The 16,709-nt window shown below is 45.1% G+C and overlaps 1 protein-coding gene and 1 long non-coding RNA gene across 4 annotated transcripts in view; one reads left to right on the plus strand and one right to left on the minus strand.

Annotated features, from left to right (window-relative positions):
* TPH2 (tryptophan hydroxylase 2) overlaps positions 1 to 3,733 on the minus strand; it is a 73,880-nt gene extending 70,147 nt beyond the window's left edge. The window contains exon 1 of one of the 2 annotated variants that reach the window (XM_039501052.1): positions 3,239 to 3,731. In XM_039501052.1, the coding sequence (XP_039356986.1) occupies positions 3,239 to 3,343 (105 nt within the window). In that variant the 5' untranslated portion in view covers positions 3,344 to 3,731. Of the gene's footprint in view, positions 1 to 3,238 lie in introns of both variants that reach the window. The other variant, XM_039501141.1, reaches the window with a different exon arrangement.
* A 101-nt stretch (positions 3,734 to 3,834) lies between these two features.
* LOC120396093 lies at positions 3,835 to 15,329 on the plus strand. 2 transcript variants are annotated; one of them, XR_005592977.1, is made up of 3 exons: positions 3,835 to 4,035; positions 7,247 to 7,356; positions 15,098 to 15,329. It is a non-coding gene; the product is annotated as an uncharacterized LOC120396093 (long non-coding RNA). The 2 variants fall into 2 exon arrangements; XR_005592976.1 differs by lacking the exon at positions 3,835 to 4,035 and adding an exon at positions 4,482 to 4,838.
* Positions 15,330 to 16,709: the final 1,380 nt, after the last annotated feature.

A 16,709-nucleotide genomic window follows, 5' to 3' on the forward strand; every position in this document is an offset into this window, starting at 1 on the left:
CAAACGGTCTGGCGGCCTGCCAGCAGATTACCCTGACGGACCCCAGGTTGCCAACCACAGTCCTAGAGGCTTTAACCAATTTAATTTCTCTAGTGATGACTTTGAGTGTCAGCAACAAGTGCAGGGGCATCAGTGCTGTGTGCAGTTTAGCAAGAAACTAGGCTCGCACACAGTTTTTTTGGCCAGTCAAAACTTGTTTGAATCCAGTTTATCTAGAACTTGTAGAAAGGGCCAAGTGGTTTGTGAAAGTAGAATGAATTATATTGTAAAAAGAAGAATGGATTAAAGAAATATTGTATGTACCTTTAAGCAGAAATAAGAAATGTTGAAATACAGATGCCAGGAAAAGAAACATTAGGCATAAACAATGGTGCTAATGGCGAAACATTAACAGAAGATGGGTAATAGTTAGTAAGGAAATAAGATATGCATGCCTAGCCCCAGTAAACTTATCTGATTCTGCTTCCTTTGTTATCTTGTTAAGTTCTCACCCTTTTATCTGTATAAATAAGATAGTTTGTGTCTTGCATGGTGCCCACATTATCTGGATGTTATTAGCAGCGCGCTGTGCTAATAAAACAGAGTGGTCTGACAAACTGTGAGTCCTGAGTCTAACTTTGACAGGTTCAATAGCCATGTGGGCTTAGTTCCCTATTTTATGCTCAAACTTTAACAAAAAAACCAAAACACAGTTTTAAACAATGTCTGGACCCATACTGGGTGATAGTTCCAGCTGGATTGATTTCAGACAATCCTATGTTTAGATTGTGTCCACGCTTAATGGTTAAAACAGTTTTATAACATGATTAAAAGTCAAGTGTAGACAGGGTCTGCATGAGTTTGCACTTATGAAATGGATCACCCCATTGTCTTTAGCTAGCAAGCCTCTTTTAGGCCCTGATTCAGGAAAGCACACAAGTGCATGCTTAACTTGAAATATGTGCTCCTGAATTGGAGCCTTACATGTTTGTTTTCAATCTTTTTTGGTATATGTAAACATTTGCTTCCAATTATTATTTGGGAGATAACTTATATGTCAAGCATGCAGCCTACATGTGCTTTGACAAAAATGCTATTTTTAATTTTGCAGTCTATCCAGATTTGTCTGTGTGTGTCCATTTTTAGAAGGAAAGTGCAGAGAAGCAGGTTAATTAACTTCCCAATCCTGAAAGGTGCTCAGCACCAATTGACGTCAGTGGGAAATGATAGTACTCAGCACCTCCCAAGATTGAGCCCCCTGAATTCCTGTAATTGTGTCAAATGGATAATATCTGAAGTGTCTGCTGAAAGCCACCATTCAGCCTGTGAAAACTAGATGAGCTAATCATTATGAACATCATAGAAGAAGCTGAGATACTGTGAGAATTAACCTTATTAGCAATGCAGGTTACTACTGTATATGATTAAATAATGACTTGTAGATTTTTTTTCCTAATGATGTCGTATTATTATCATCAGGAGCAAGTGCAAATATTCAAGAAATCATAGAGTTAAAACAGAATCCTAGTGAAGAGAGAAACACTAAAACATCTTATATAGGCAGTAGAACAGATTCACTCCATTTAGTCCATTTCCCAGTGATATCAATGATGCCAATAAAACAGGTAGAGATGAGTAAACACTTAAATATTCCTATATGATAGTAGCACAAATAGGGATATTTCATCTTTACTATAAAGACAATGGGTCAAATCCACAGCTGGTGTAAAATGGCATAACTCCAGTGAACCCAATAAAGCTATGTTGATTTACACCAATTGAGGGTCTGGCCTCAAATTTTCCACAGGAGATACATTTTACAACTGTAAATACACAACTCTCTCTCTCTGTTTTACTATTAGTTGTTCAAGTGTCAAAGTAGATTAATATGTATGAATTGTTAGCATTGTAAATACAAAAATATACAGATAACATTTGTTTACAATCATGAAGCGGTTGGTGTAACAACACTTTGAAAATACCAAAGTATCTGCTGGGTCTTCAGATCATATTACAAAGATTAGTTTACATCTTTCAATAGTATTTTTACCTGAGGAGACATTTTTAGCTACATATTTTTCTATATGCTATTGTATCTCTGCCAGTCGAGGAATCAAAACTCTAATATTTCAAAGCCAAATATGCACACTGTATTAAAATGCTGGACTCACCAGTTCAGTGTAAATGTGTCTGATTTGTAAACAATCTCAAAATAATTGGCCCCAAAGGTACAACTGGCACTGTAACGATAGACTGTGCTGTCCATGGAGCATCAATTGCAAGATCAGGGTCTATACAATGACTTAGGTATTTTCCTCTTATTGACCAACCAAACACTTAAGCACATGTCTAACTGTGAGACTGCAAGTTAGTCCAAATGACTTTGCTGGGACCACTCACGGTTAACATTAGGCACACACTTACTAACTAGCTGAATAGAGACCAAACTCATTTACTATTGATTTTAAGAGTACTAAATATGGTGATTAGCTCTGATATTGCCTGTAGAGTTTAATAGGCTTTTTGCTATATTTTATCTGAAGACATGATACAAAAGTACTAGTGGTGATTAGGACTAGAAGGAATTGATCAAACCTAGTTACAAATAAACTGAATGTCATTCGATATTTTTAATTATTATTAAAACGCAAGACCAATATGTAGCTTTCAGGGTGTCCCCGAGATCTGTAAACTATTTGTAGCATTAGCTAGCCGAATAAAAATGACTTATTTAGAAGAATCTAAGAACAACATTATCTGCTTTGCCTCTCTATATTTGTGCTTATGTTATTTTCCTTGCATGCTTGCTTTCTTTATTGTTTTTGCTGCTATCACCAAGTGTCTTTTAATTACTATTATTAAATTTTTTAAACAAAAATTACAACAATTTTCCTTTCGAGAGTTCTCAGTAACTTCTGTTGCTTGCTTTGGAAAGCACGTACTAAAAACGGGCAGAACCTTTGATGCTACTTTCTGCATTTAAAAAGCAAAAGCATTTTAAAAGCTCTAAAATACGGAGCACATGCCAGCCCACCAGCTGAGCACAAAACCCATCCCAAGAGCGACGCGGTGTTATTGGTTTCCCCCTGTATCTCTCTAGATGAGATGTGTACGCTCGGTAAGCACCGCGTGGGAATATGTACAGACTTCAAACAGCAATGGACGAGTTTGGGCGCCCACTGTATGTTAATCCGAGTCAATGGTTATCAAGCACACGAATGCTCTGGGCAGCTGCAGCGGGACAGCCCGCGGTACTTACTGTCAGGTGGCCGAGTCCTTGGTGCTCCCCGGGCACGGCTGAGTCGAGGGAGAGCCCTCTCCTGGCCCAGTATTTACTGGAGAACATCATCATTGCGGGCTGCATGGGGACCCGGGTGTCGTTTTCGTCCGCCACAGCAGGGGGAACCGGCTGCAGGCAGCGCGCTGTGAGCTCTGCCCAGGCGGCGGCGGCGGCGGCTTTTATGCGCCCGGCAGGACCGGCAGCTGATGTGGGGGGGCTCCTGGGCGGCGGCGGGCGGATGCCGGCGCGGGTCCCTGGGGCGGGAGCTGGTTCGCTCACGCGCTGGCTGCGCTGCCCCAGCCCCAGCCCCGAGGAGCGGCCGGCAGGAGCCCAGCAGGTTTTTAGACCGATCCTGGGGGGCGGGCAAAGGGGCCCCAGCAATGCCCGAGCCGGCGTGACTGCCGGGCCGCGCCTGGTGAATGTCCCACTTGTGCCAGGAACCCCCGCCCCAGCCCGGGGGCTAATGGGGCTGCTTGTGGTGTGGAAACGTCCCGCAGCTGCTCACATCTGTGCTGATGCCCAGGGGCAGCTGTGGAAGGAGCCCAGCCCCCGCCGCTGCCCGACACCTGTGGGGCCCAGCCCCCTGCCAGGCTGCCCAGCAACCTAATACTTCTGTGCCGTGACTTCCTCCTCCACCCCTAACTACTTCTGTAAAACACTGTTTTGTCCCGATCACTGGGCTCCACCTAAAACATTATTGAACTAAATGTTAGTTAACATTATGCTCGTCCTGAGGCAACGTGAACAGAAGCCAGCGCAACACAGCCCCAAGTCAGGTAGGTAGTTCCTCCTTCACTCACTGACATGGGGGGGGAGGGCGAAGAGACTTTAAAAACACAGCACAACAGCCTGAGTTGTCTCCTACAGCCCTGCACTTAGGATCTCCCAGGTTTCCCTCAGTTAATGCCAGCAGTGGTGTTTAAACTAGAGCTGTAGAGGAATGGTACTCAACTTACTTCCTGTATGCATAAAATCACAGTTGTTAGGCATGGGAAAGACCTATCAAAACTTTCAGAGAGCCATCCAATCTTGACGTAAAGGTTTCATCCTAATTCATCCTCCAGCTAGCGTGTGTAATCGCTCCCGACAATAAATTAACATTATCGAGCTTCCAGGGTCCAAAGATCTGTTATGGAACATTCCAGGTCCTCAGGTGTTCTCTACACGCTGTAGACCCTAGAAGATCCATGGCTACAGCCCAACCCACACACTAAAGGGCCACATTTAGCACTACAGAGCTTTCAAGGTCCACAGGCATTGCTAAGTAGGATCACAAGCAAGGCTTGATACTCTCAAAGGTTGTGGGATGATTATGCAGAACTTGTGGGCTGTGTTTATTGCTATTATCCCCATGACTCTCCTAAAGTCTACAGCCCACTAACTGCATTAAGGGTACGTCTACACTTAATGGGCAGTGATTGATCTATCGGGTATCGATTTATCATGCCTAGTGTAGACATGATAAAAATCGATCCCCGAGCACTCTCCCATTGACTCGGGTACTCCACCACCGCGAGAGGCGCAAGCGGAGTCGGCGGGGGAGTGGCAGCAGTCGACTCAGTGCCGTGAAGACGCTGCGGTAAGTAGACCTAAATAAGTCGACTTCAGCTACGCTGTTCTCATAGCTGAAGCAGAGGTGAAAGTAAGCCGGTACGGTACTGTGTAGCAGCAAGAGCTGGTACGCCGTGCTGGACTGGACTGGCTTCCCTGGCGGTGATTTAAAGGGCCCAGGGCTCCAACTGCTGCGGGGAGCCCCGGGCCCTTTAAATCACCGCCAGAGCTCCAGCAGCTGGGCTCGGGTGGGGATTTAAAGGGCCTGGAGCTCCAGCTGCTGCGGGAAGCCCCAGGCCCTTTAAAGCGCCGCTGCCAGAGCTCCAGCAGCAAGGCTTGGGCAGCACTTTAAAGGGCCCGGGGCTCCCCACGGCAGCCAGAGCCTCTGGCCCTTTAAATCCCCCCCGGAGCCCAGCTGCCGGGCTCAGGCGGGAATGTAAAGGGCCTGGTGCTCCTGCCGCTGCAGGAAGCCCCAGGCCCTTTAAATCACCACCAGAGCTCCGGCAGCGCTTTAATGGGCCTGGAGCTTCATGGTGGCCGGAGCCCCGGGCCCTTTATTTTGCCCCTGAGCCCTGGGACACCCAGCCACCTGTGCAGGTGGTAGCTCCAGGGTGATTTAAAGGCCCGGGGCTCCCAGCCACACCCTGAGCCCCAGGGCCTTTAAAGCCGTGCCTCTTCCGGTTGAAGTCACACCCACACTCAGGACTCCAACGTACCGGTAAGTCCTTTCAGTTACTTTCACCCCTGAGCTGAAGTTGCGTATCTTAGGTCGATTCTCACCCACCCCCCAGAGTAGACCAGGGCTATATGAGCTCACAAACTGTACAGGCACACCCAAGGACGTGTGTAAATTCCATGAGTTAAATAGCTCCCATTCAAGGAATTTACAAAGCCAGTAGGACTGAATTCTGTAAGAAACTATGCTGGAATTATTAATCCATCTGAGGCTGGCCCCAAAGGGAGTAAACATTGACCCACACAATCAAACCCCTCAAACAGAAAACTTTTTAAAGTAGGTGACATACAGAAAAATCCTTACACAATGAGTTTCTGTGCAAAAGAGTTTCTATGGAGGATTTTCTCTGTGGAAAATTTCTATGCCAGGGATTTAGATGGGGATTTTTTTTCTTTTAGAAAGAAACTCAAGATGCAGAATTTTTTCTTCATGGAAACTCACTTAATTTTTCTTTTTATGTGAAAAATTGAAGATGGTTCAGAGAAGAGCCATACAAATTATTCCAGGACTGTAAAAAAAATGCCTGATTAATTAAAATGTGCTCCTTAAATCTATTTTGTCAAAGAGAGTTTAAGAGATGATCACATTCAATATGATTACCTAGGAAGGAGTACTGTGGAAAGGGATCTTGGGGGTCATAGTGGACCACAAGCTAAATATGAGTCAACAGTGTAACATCGTTCCAAAAAAAGTGATCATTCTGGGATGTATTAGTAGGAGTGTTGTAAGCAAAACAAGAGAGATAGTTCTTCTGCTCTATTCCGCACTGATTAGGCCTCAACTGGAGTATTGTGTCCAGTTCTGGGTGCCATATTTCAGGAAAGATGTGGACAAAGTGGAGAAAATCCAGAGAAGAGCAACAAAAGTGATTAAAGGTCTAGAAGACATGACCTATGAGGGAAGATTGAAAATATTGGGTTTGTTTAGTCTGGAAAAGAGAATACAGAGGGGACATGATAACAGTTTTCAAGTACATAAAAGGTTGTTACAAGGAGGAGGGAGAAAAAAATGATGTTCTTAACCTCTGAGGATAGGACAAGCAGCAATGGGCTTAAACTGCAGTAAGGGAGGTTTAGGTTGGACATTAGGTAAAACTTCCTGTCAGGGTGGTTAAGCACTGGAATAAATTGCCTAGGGACATTGTGGAATCTCCATCATTGGAGATTTTTAAGAGCAGGTTAGACAAACACCTGTCAGGGATGGTCTAGATAATACTTAGTCCTGCCATGAGTGCAGGGGACTGGACTAGATGACCTCTCGAGGTCCCTTCCAGTCCTATGATTCTAAGAAGTACCTACATTGAGAGACTATATCTGATTGTAGAAGGGGTATCAATTTAGTGGACAAAAGCGTAAGATTCAGTGGACTGGAAATTGAAACTAGACAAATTCAGACTAGAAATTAATCATTGGAACAACTTAACAAGGGTTGCTGTGGATTCAGAACCTTTAAATCAAGATTGGATATCTTTCTGAAAGATATGCTCTAACTCAAAAACAAATTATTGAGTTTGATACTGTAATTACTGACTGGGTGTAAGTGTGTGGCCTGTGTTATGCAAAAGGTCAGATAATCATGATGATCCCATCTAACATTAAAAATCTATATATCAATCTTTTTCTATGAAGATAACTCTTTCATAAAGACCTCAGAGGTTTTTTTCTGCTTATACATACCATGACTTCATTCCTTGGTTATAGATGTCCATTTGAAAGGGTGAAACATCAAAGCTTTTAAGCAGCCCAAGAGGATATAAGTACTGGAATTGAGGATTATTGTACCTTAGGCAAATAAAACATGGATAATTTAAGTAAGTAGAACTTAATTATACAAATTGTAATTTAGTCAGAACACCATGGTTGAATGTCTACTGTTTGGAGGACTACTATTGGAATTGTTTCAGGATTTGTTTTTAATCAACAAAATTAACAATTTTAGACCAAATTAAATACCCCATTTCACATGGCAGTCTTCTCTTGCTTTCTCTTCTTATTCTTGCTCTCTTCTTTCCTTCTTCCCTTTTCTGAAGCTTAGCCATAAAAACACTTTGAATAAAGAAGTTATTTTATATAATGTAAAAGAAACTCAGCTATCAATGCAGTGGGATTTTTAATGATAAGTGTCAGAATCTCTGTTTTGAGTCTCATTCAAACATACAGTTTCCAGCTTTATAGTGTTCTCTAATGCGATACTGGGGCATTGGTTACTACCATGTCAAATGAAAGAGTGCCCTCTACTGAACCACCAACAGCTTTCTGCAGAAGTCTCCCATCCAGCTGCTCAGTAGGCCTAACATGGCCGAGGAGGACATTAACAAGATCAAAGCCTAAAATGGTATGACTATAAAGTACATACAGATTGCAAGTGGGCATTAGTAACTATGGTAGTGGCTTATTAGTCCAGCTCTACACTAGAAAAGTTTTATGGGCACAGCTATCGTGGCAACCCTCTCTACTGTTGATGCAGCTTATACCAGAAAAAAAATGGTATTGCAGTATGAGCAAAATTCACTTTTAGCTGGTGTAACTGTGGTTAGGGCTTATGCCACTATAGAAATGTTGCAATACATAAATCCCCTAACCAACATTGCTATACTGGCAAAAGTTTCTAGTGTAGGTGTGGCCTTTGTCAATCAAGCCATTTCTCCCCAGAGAAGAAGAATGGTCTTGTGGTTGAGGATCAGGACTGTGAATTCAAGTGTCCTAGTTTCAATTCCCAGCTCTGCCATAGACTTCTTGTGTGACCGTGGACAAGTCATTTAATCTCTGTGCCTCAGTTCCCTATCTGTAAAGTAGAGTAATACTTCCTTTCTCCCACTCTTTGCTTGTCTATTTAGATTAACTCATGAGAGCAGGGACTGTTGCTTGCTATGTATATGTAAATGGTCTAGTTCACTCTTGGTTAGGTCCTGTAGTCGCTACTGTAAAACAACAACAAAAATGGTAACTCACCTTCTCGTAACTGTTGTTCTTTCAGAGGTGTTGTTCATGTCCATTCCAATCAGGTATGTGCACACGTGCACGGCAGTCGGAAGATTTTTCCCCTAGCAATATCCGTCGAGTCAGGGTCTGGGCGCCCCCTGTAGTGGCGCCATCATTGCGCTCAATATAGGGCCTACCGACCTGCCACCTTCTCAGTTCTTTCTTGCCAGCTACTCTGACAGAGGGGTAGGAGGGTGGGTTTTGGAATGGACATGAACAACACATCTCGAAGAACAACAGTTACGAGAAAGTGAGTAACCATTTTTCTTCTTCGAGTGCTTGTTCATGTCAATTTCAATCAGTTGACTCACAAGCCTAAATTCAAGAGGCAGGGTTGGAGCTATTCACTGACTGGAGCACTGATCTACCGAAGGCTGCATCATCTCTTGCCTGCTGGGTAATCGCATAATGCACGGTGAGAGTATATATGGGGGACCACGTCACTGCTCTGCATATTTCCTGGGTCGGGACTTGTGCCAGGAATGCTGCTGAAGAAGCTTGCACCCTAGTGGAGTTTGCTGTGAGTGGAGGGGCAGGCACCTCTGCAGGTTATAGCATTCATGGATGCAGGACATGATCCACAAGGAAATTCATTGGGAGGAGACTGGAAGACCCTTCATCCAGTCTGCCACGGCCACAAACAGTTGAATGGACTTCCTAAATGGTTTCGTTCTTTCAATGTAAAAGGCTAGTGCTCTGCAGACATCCAATGAATTAAGCCTCTGCTCTCTGCCGCTTGAGTGCGGCTTAGGATAGAACACTGGAGGAAGATGTCCTGGTTGATGTGAAACTGGGAGACAATCTTCGAGAGAAAAGCTGGATGTGGTCTGAGCTGAACCTTGTCCTTATAGAACACGGTGTAAGGGGGCTCTGATGTTAGGGCCTTGAGCTCAGACAGCCTCCTGGCTGAAGTTATCGCTACCAGAAACACCACCTTGTATGACAGGTAGAGTAGGAAACATGTCACCAGCAGTTCAAAGGGCAGACCCATCAATTTGGAAAGGGCCAGATTGGGTCCCAGGTTGGGGTCGGTTGCTGGACATGCAGATATAGCCTGTCGAGACCATTCAGGAAATGGCTGACCATAGGGTTGGTCAACACTGACTGGCCCTCTGAGCCTGGATGGAAGGCAGAGATGGTGGCCAAGTGAACCCTTATTGATGATGTAGATAGACCCTGCTGCTTGAGATGGAGAAGGTAATCCAGTATGAGTGGTATAGAGGCGAGCATCGGGGACGAGTGATGCTGCGCTGACCAGAATGAGACTCTCTTCCACTTGGCAAGGCAGGTAGCCCTGGGAGAGGGTTTCCTACTGCCAAAGAGGACTTGTTTAACCGGATCTGAGCAGGAGAGCTCTGTGGGGTTCAGTCAAGGAGCTTCCACGCCATGAGGTGCAACAACTCGAGGTTCGGGTTCTGGAGATAGCCATGATCCTGAGTTATTAAGTCTGGGAGGAGCGGCAGGGTGATTGAGGTTTCTACTGACATTTCAGGCTGGAGCTATCAATATGCCTAAAGCCTCTACCCTCCATATTTTGAGGAGCACCTTGTGAATGAGAGGGATCGGCGGGAATGTGTAGAGAAGATGGCCTCCCCATGGGAGGAGGAACGCGTCCACGATGGAGCCTGGGCTGTGGTTCAGGAAAGAACAATAGTGTTGGCACTTCCTGTTGTGTCGTGTGGTGAACAGGTCCATCTGAGGAAAGCCGCACTGTTGGAAGATGGAGTTCGCGACATTCAGGCGTAGGGATCACTCATGGCCATGAAAGGACCTTCTGAGACGGTTCGCCAACTTGTTCAGTACTCCCGGGAGGTATGATGCTTGCAAGTGTATCGAATGAGCTACACAGAACTCCCACAGCGTGAGGGCTTCCTGGCATAGGGGAGAGGAGCATGCACCCCCCTGTTTGTTGATATAGAACAGTGCCGTGGTGTTGTCTGTCATGACTGATACACATCTCCCTATCAAGTGGGCTCGGAAAGTCTGGCATGCCAGGCGCACTGCTCTCAGCTCTCTGACATTGATGTGGGGAGTGAGTTCTGCCTGAGACCAGAGGCCTTGTGTCTTGAGGTTTGCCAGATGTGTTCCCCAACCCAAGTCTGACGCATCTGTCACTAGTGGGAAGGATGGCTGAGGACTGATGAAGGGGACCCCTGCACACACTTCCTGCAGGTTGAGCCACCACTGGAGGGAGTCGAGGACCAGGCAAGGCAGAGTCATGACCCTGTCCAAACTGTTCTGAGTTTGCCAGTACACCGAGGCTAACCACAACTGGAGAGGCCAGAGTCTGAGCCTGATGTGTTGCACCACATAGGTACAAGAGGCCATGTGTCCTAGAAACTTCAGGCAATTCCTTGCTGTGGTGGTGGGAAACTGCCTGATACTTTGAATGATGTCACCCAGGGCTTGAAACTTCGCTTCCGGGAGGTATGCCCTGGCGTGTGTCGAGTCCAGCACCGCCGCATGAACTCTATCCGCTGAACAGGGCATAGTCTCGATTTCCCCAAGTTCAGGATAACGCCCAATTCATCAAACATTGTTCTTATGAAGTCAACTTGTGCCTTCACTTGAGCCCTAGAGCGGCCCTTGATCAGCCAGTCATTGAGGTACAGGAACACCTGTACCTGGCATCTGCATAGAAATGTGTCCACGGCTGCCATGCACTTGGTACATGAGGCGCCACTGACAAGCCAAACAGGAGGACTGTGAACTGGTAGTGCTTGTTGCTCACCACAAACCTGAGGTACCTTCTGTGGGATGGTGTAATTGCTATATGAAAGTATGCGTCCTTTAAGTCGAGGGCGGCATACCAGTTCCCTGGATCCAAGGAAGGGATGATGGAGGCCAAAGAAACCAAGTGGAACTTCAGTTTTCTCAGGAACTTGTTGAGCTCTCGCAGGTCTAGGATGGGCCTGAGCCCATCTTTGGCTTTCGGTATTAGGAAATACCGAGAATAGAAACCCTTGCCCTTCAGCTCCTGAGGAACCTCTTCCATTGCTCCTAGTGATAGGAGTACACCTCCTGTATGAGGAGTTGCTCATGAAAAGGGTCCTTGAAGAGCGATGGGGAAGGGGGCTGGAAGGGCGGGAGGGCAGAGAATTGGAAGGAGTATCCCTTCTCTACCGTGTGGAGCACCTAGCAGTCCAATGTGATATGGGCCCACGCAGGGTAGAAAGGGGATAGGACGAGAAGGTAAGGCGGGTTGGGACCCTGTCTAAGTTCTGGTGCACCATTCTCATTGGCACCTTCAAAAGGCCTGCTTCTGGCCGGATCAAGGTTTGGACGGGCCAGAGTGCTGGCCTGAGGACAGGTTCAGCCTCTTCCTGCCACTCTTGTTTCTCCTCCATGAGCCGTCCTGCGGTTATGCGGTTGGTAGATCTGTGAAGGATCTGCCTAAAATGCCTCCGCTGCGTGGCGGGGGTGTGGAGGCCCAGCAATTTGAGTGTGGCTCTCGAGTCTTTTAGGCTATGTAGCCTTTTATCCCTCTTATCAGAAAACAGGGTCCCACCCTCAAAGGGGAGATCCTGATTGGTCTGCTGGACCTCGTATGGCAGACTTGATATGGGGAGCCAGGAGCCCTTCTCATGGCAATTCCGGTAGACATCACCTGAGTAGCCTGCAACAAAGCTCGGGAAATGAGCTTGCCCTCCTCCACCAGGGCTGAGAATTCAGCATGGGAGTCCTGCAGCAGCAACTCTGCAAAATTTACCATTGCCCTGCATGTATTGTAGTAGTACCTGCTGACAATGGCCTGCTGGTTAGAAATGCAGAGCTGCAAGTTGCCAGTGGAGTAGACCTCTCTACCAAAAAAGGTTGAGTCATTTCGCCTCCCAATTCTTTGGGGGAGGGGCTGTGGTAGCCCTGGCGCTCACGTTGGTTAGCAACATCCATGACCAAGGAATCTGGTGGAGGACGGGTATACAAGTGCTTGTAGCCCCTGGATGACACAAAATAGTGTCTTTCATTGCACTTTTTGCTGTAGGGGGCAATGAAACCAGGGTCTGCCACAATATTTTTGTGGTGTCAACAATGGTCTTTATGAGGGGTAGGGCAATACTTGCCAGTCCGGAGGGAGCAAGGATATCCACCTTTGGTCCTCCACTACCTCCGCCTGAATGGCCAGGCCCGGGCAATCCTCCTCAGCAATTGCTGTAGGACCCTGTTGTCCTCCAGGGCTGGGGCTACTGAAGTGCCCACCAGTACTTCATCTGGAGAGGAGGAGGAAGAGACCCTGCAAGGGGTTGTTGCGCTCTTCCCTCCACACCCAAGGGGTACGTTGGTGCTTGGGGATCCTGAGCAGGAGCCAATGCAAATAGTGCTGTGGCCCTCGGTGCCAGAGCTGTATACGTCGGTACCGAGGCCGCCAGTGCCAAAGCCAGAACCGATGGCGTTGGCGCTGTTGATGGCAAGGACATCAGTGCTGATACCGCTGGGGCTGGCATAGCCAACACCAGTGCCGCAGGGGTTGGGATGGTGGCGACAGGGAGCGATGGAGCTACCACCAATCCTGCTGATGCTGACAGTGCCGGAGACAGCATAAAAATGGCCGAGGCCACCAATGCCACCCTGGAATGCGACCCTTTGCTTTGCCCTTGGCCTTGGTGAAAGGCCCAGGGAGTCCAAAAGGCCCTCTGTGCCGGGACCTGCCACTGTGAGGGCCACAGTGCCAGGTAAGGGTGCCGGTCTTGTGATGACCTGGACCATCTGTTTCTGCTCCTATGAGATCAATAGGACATCAAAAGACATTAAGAACAGACCCTGGTGAAGAAACAAAAAAATTATACACTGGCAGGAAGAAACTTGTGGGACCCATGTTTGGGAATGTGGTATGGATCAGATTTTGGGGTTTATTCAACAGGCTGCACTCTGTGTTTTTGGATAAGTACCTTCAGCATGTATTGCCCTCCCTAATTGGATTTTAAATGACAAATACCAAAGGCACCTTGTTGCCGCTGCCCCCGCCATCTCCTCCATTACACTATTACCCCTGTAACACATACAAATACAGACAATGCCATATATCTGATAAAACCCAATGGCCAAGGCCTTCACACTTAAGTGATTTATTTAAATATTGTTTGAAAAATTAATTTTTAAGGTTCAGGATATCCCTTATAAGTGAACAACTGAGTGGAAAAAGACTGGTCAGAGGAGATAAAAGTATATGACATCACTACAAATGAGCTTCAAGAATTTGAAATTAAGGTTTTATAATGGGCTTGATATAATGGCCATTCCAGGGGTCTGTAGTATATCAGGGGTCCTTATTTACTAATTGGGTAACCAAAACAATAATCAGACTCATACTCAAAGTGTGTTCTGCCACTGGAAATTTTACTTGTACTGAAATGATCCCAGTAACTAATAGTTTAACCTGTACCATATTACAATATACCCCTTCCTATGCTATTAATGTTAATGCCTCTTGAAAGTACCTGAGAATATTTAGACGATAGATGTGGTATAATGCTATCTCCGAGAGAGATGTACTAGGATATCAAACAACAATTAATGCCACATTAGGGACTATGAAATTCACCCTGCCCTATCCAGTTTTCAAATCACTTCCATGCCAAATTACTCTAAGGGAGCTGCTATTTGGCTAGCACAGCAAAGGGCACAGGTCTCCTCTAGGAAGAAAAGAGGCTTAGCTGGACACTTATGGGATGGTGCAAATAATCCAGTAGCAATTTGGAATATTCTTAAGGGCCAATAACATGAGAAATTAGGGCAACTAGAAAAGGCCACTGGTCTTATTACTGGAGCACAGCTGACCCAGGTGCAAGCTGGAGTTGGTGAATTATATGTTATTTCTGCCCTTAGTTCAGGTTGGCACGCACGCACCTGATTGGAATGGACAAGCACTCGAAGAAGAAACTTTATTGTTGCTGGTAACCCACATTAAGTTAGTTTTTGCTATTGTTTTTATTGTATTATGCCTATTTTCTCATTCAGGGCAAGAGAGGGAGAGAGAGAGAGAAGGAGAAGTATCAGAAGGGTAGCCGTGTTAGTCTGTATCCACAAAAACAACAAGGAGTCCGGTGGCACCTTAAAGTGTTTTTTTTAACCCATGAAAGCTTATGCCTAAATAAATCTCTTAATCATTAAGGTGTCACCGGACTCGTTGTTGTGGTGTGTGTACACACACAGTCTACTTATTCCATAGCCTTGTATCTGGATTACATAAAAGATATTCCTTCATGTTTATTCATTATTGTTCAGGGAAAGAAGTGTGTGTCATCTTCTCCAGGCCCTGATATACCACACTGATATATCTGAGGCATCTTGACAAATTTCCTGAGGTTGTCTGACTTACATGGGCAAGATTGCCTGTCACCATCTGAAATGCTCCACTGACTGCAACAAGCACTGCTGTGCAGGTTTTTCTTTTATTGGAATGCCAGAGCAGGGCCACCTCTGCTGTTAGAATCTAATTTTCTAGCTAGGACATCACACAAAACTAAGATGACCCTGTTACCCAGACACAGTAACTCATCTATCACAGCTGAGTTTGGTAACAAGCATGTAATAAAGCTATTCTCTCTTTTTCATTCTTTTAATTCGCTTTAGCATGACTGATGAAGACAAAGTGAATGAAGATGCACTATGACGGTACAAACTAGAGAGCGTTCAGGGATGATCAATCAGATTACTGAACTGTTTTAACAATCCTAATCCTGCAATTCATTTCATAAAGACTAATGGTTCTTTGATGTGTTCCATTTTAACAGTTGGAGTCTGGCATCTTAAGGCTATCCTGAGGGCAAACATTTACTGGAATAAAAGTTTATTTCATATCTCACTACTTTATTACAGTGTACATACTTCTCTGGGAGTACCCATGTTTATGCTACAGAAATCAGAGTTCATTAAACAGAACTACTTACCTTCAGTTCATAGTAGTACAGGCAAAAAAAGTAGAACACCTGAGTAAATACACCTCTACCTTGATATAACGCTGTCCCAGGGAGCCAAAAAATCTTACTGCGTTATAGGTGAAACCGTGTTATATTGAACTTGCTTTGATCCACCGGAGTGCGCAGCCCCCCCCCCTTACTCCCCCCCCCCCGGAGCACTGCTTTACTGCTTATATCTAAATTCGTGTTATATCGGGTGGCGTTATATCGAGGTAGCTGTGTACTCAATACAAATTCACAGACCAAAAACTACATTAAGATGCAGTTAAAACAGAATGTAAGAAACAAACCATGAAATAACCATATAATTATGATTAATGGGCATTTTAGTGTTTGCGGTCCCAGATTTTTAGAGAGATTTTTCCCAATTTTAGCATCATTATAGGGCACAGTGAAATTGTTTGGGTGCCTTAACTGTATCTCTCTTACATTTAAGGTTATCCTAAAACATTTGGATTTCCCTTAACTTTGAATTTCCTGGATTTATAATGGTTGGTTTTGAGATAATTGCAACATCTCTGTAATTTATTTTTACCCTTAATTTATTGATACATACTCTCAACATTAATTTCATTTTAACTTGTGTTTTTTTCTGGAATTTCCATGGAAACTCAAAGAATGCTACCATGTGATATTTCTACTGATTTGAAGACATGTAGTATCAACCTTAAATCTTTATTTTATTTTAACATTCAAGGACACATTTCACTAATACACCAAAGCAATGTACCCAGAGCACAGCTAGCCCATCAAAATGTGTTTACAACTGCTTTGCATTGCTAGGTCACCACAAAGCAGATGAAGCATACTGGTGAGTTTGACTGTTAATCTGAAATTGACATACTGGTTTAGAGGGGTGCATTACTGAGACTGGAGATTTGTGAAGTGGGAGCAAAGAGAGCCTCATTGTTACGGGTGCTCCTGCACTTCTGCCTCGGTTTCCCCAACATTACTGCTTCAGTGTGCAGTGGAGCCAAGGCACCAATGCCATGTGGAATCCTTTAAGCAGTGATGCATGCAGACATGAAATCTCTAAAAAAAAACAAAACAAAAGAACAGTGACAGTTGGGCCAAGCAATCAATTAATGAGAATGTTTGACATCTCCCTCAAACCACTGAGTCATTACACCAACAGAACTCTTGCGTGCAAATTACCTGTAGTGGAAAGGTGATGATTGAGTTACTTTTGATGTCTCAATGAACCTCCTTTCAGCTTTGTCTTGAGAAAAAAGGTGCATTCTTAACTCAAGTTAAAATCCTGTGAA

The sequence above is a fragment of the Mauremys reevesii genome, linkage group 1 (assembly GCF_016161935.1).
Source record: "Mauremys reevesii isolate NIE-2019 linkage group 1, ASM1616193v1, whole genome shotgun sequence".
Classification (NCBI taxonomy): domain Eukaryota; kingdom Metazoa; phylum Chordata; order Testudines; family Geoemydidae; genus Mauremys; species Mauremys reevesii.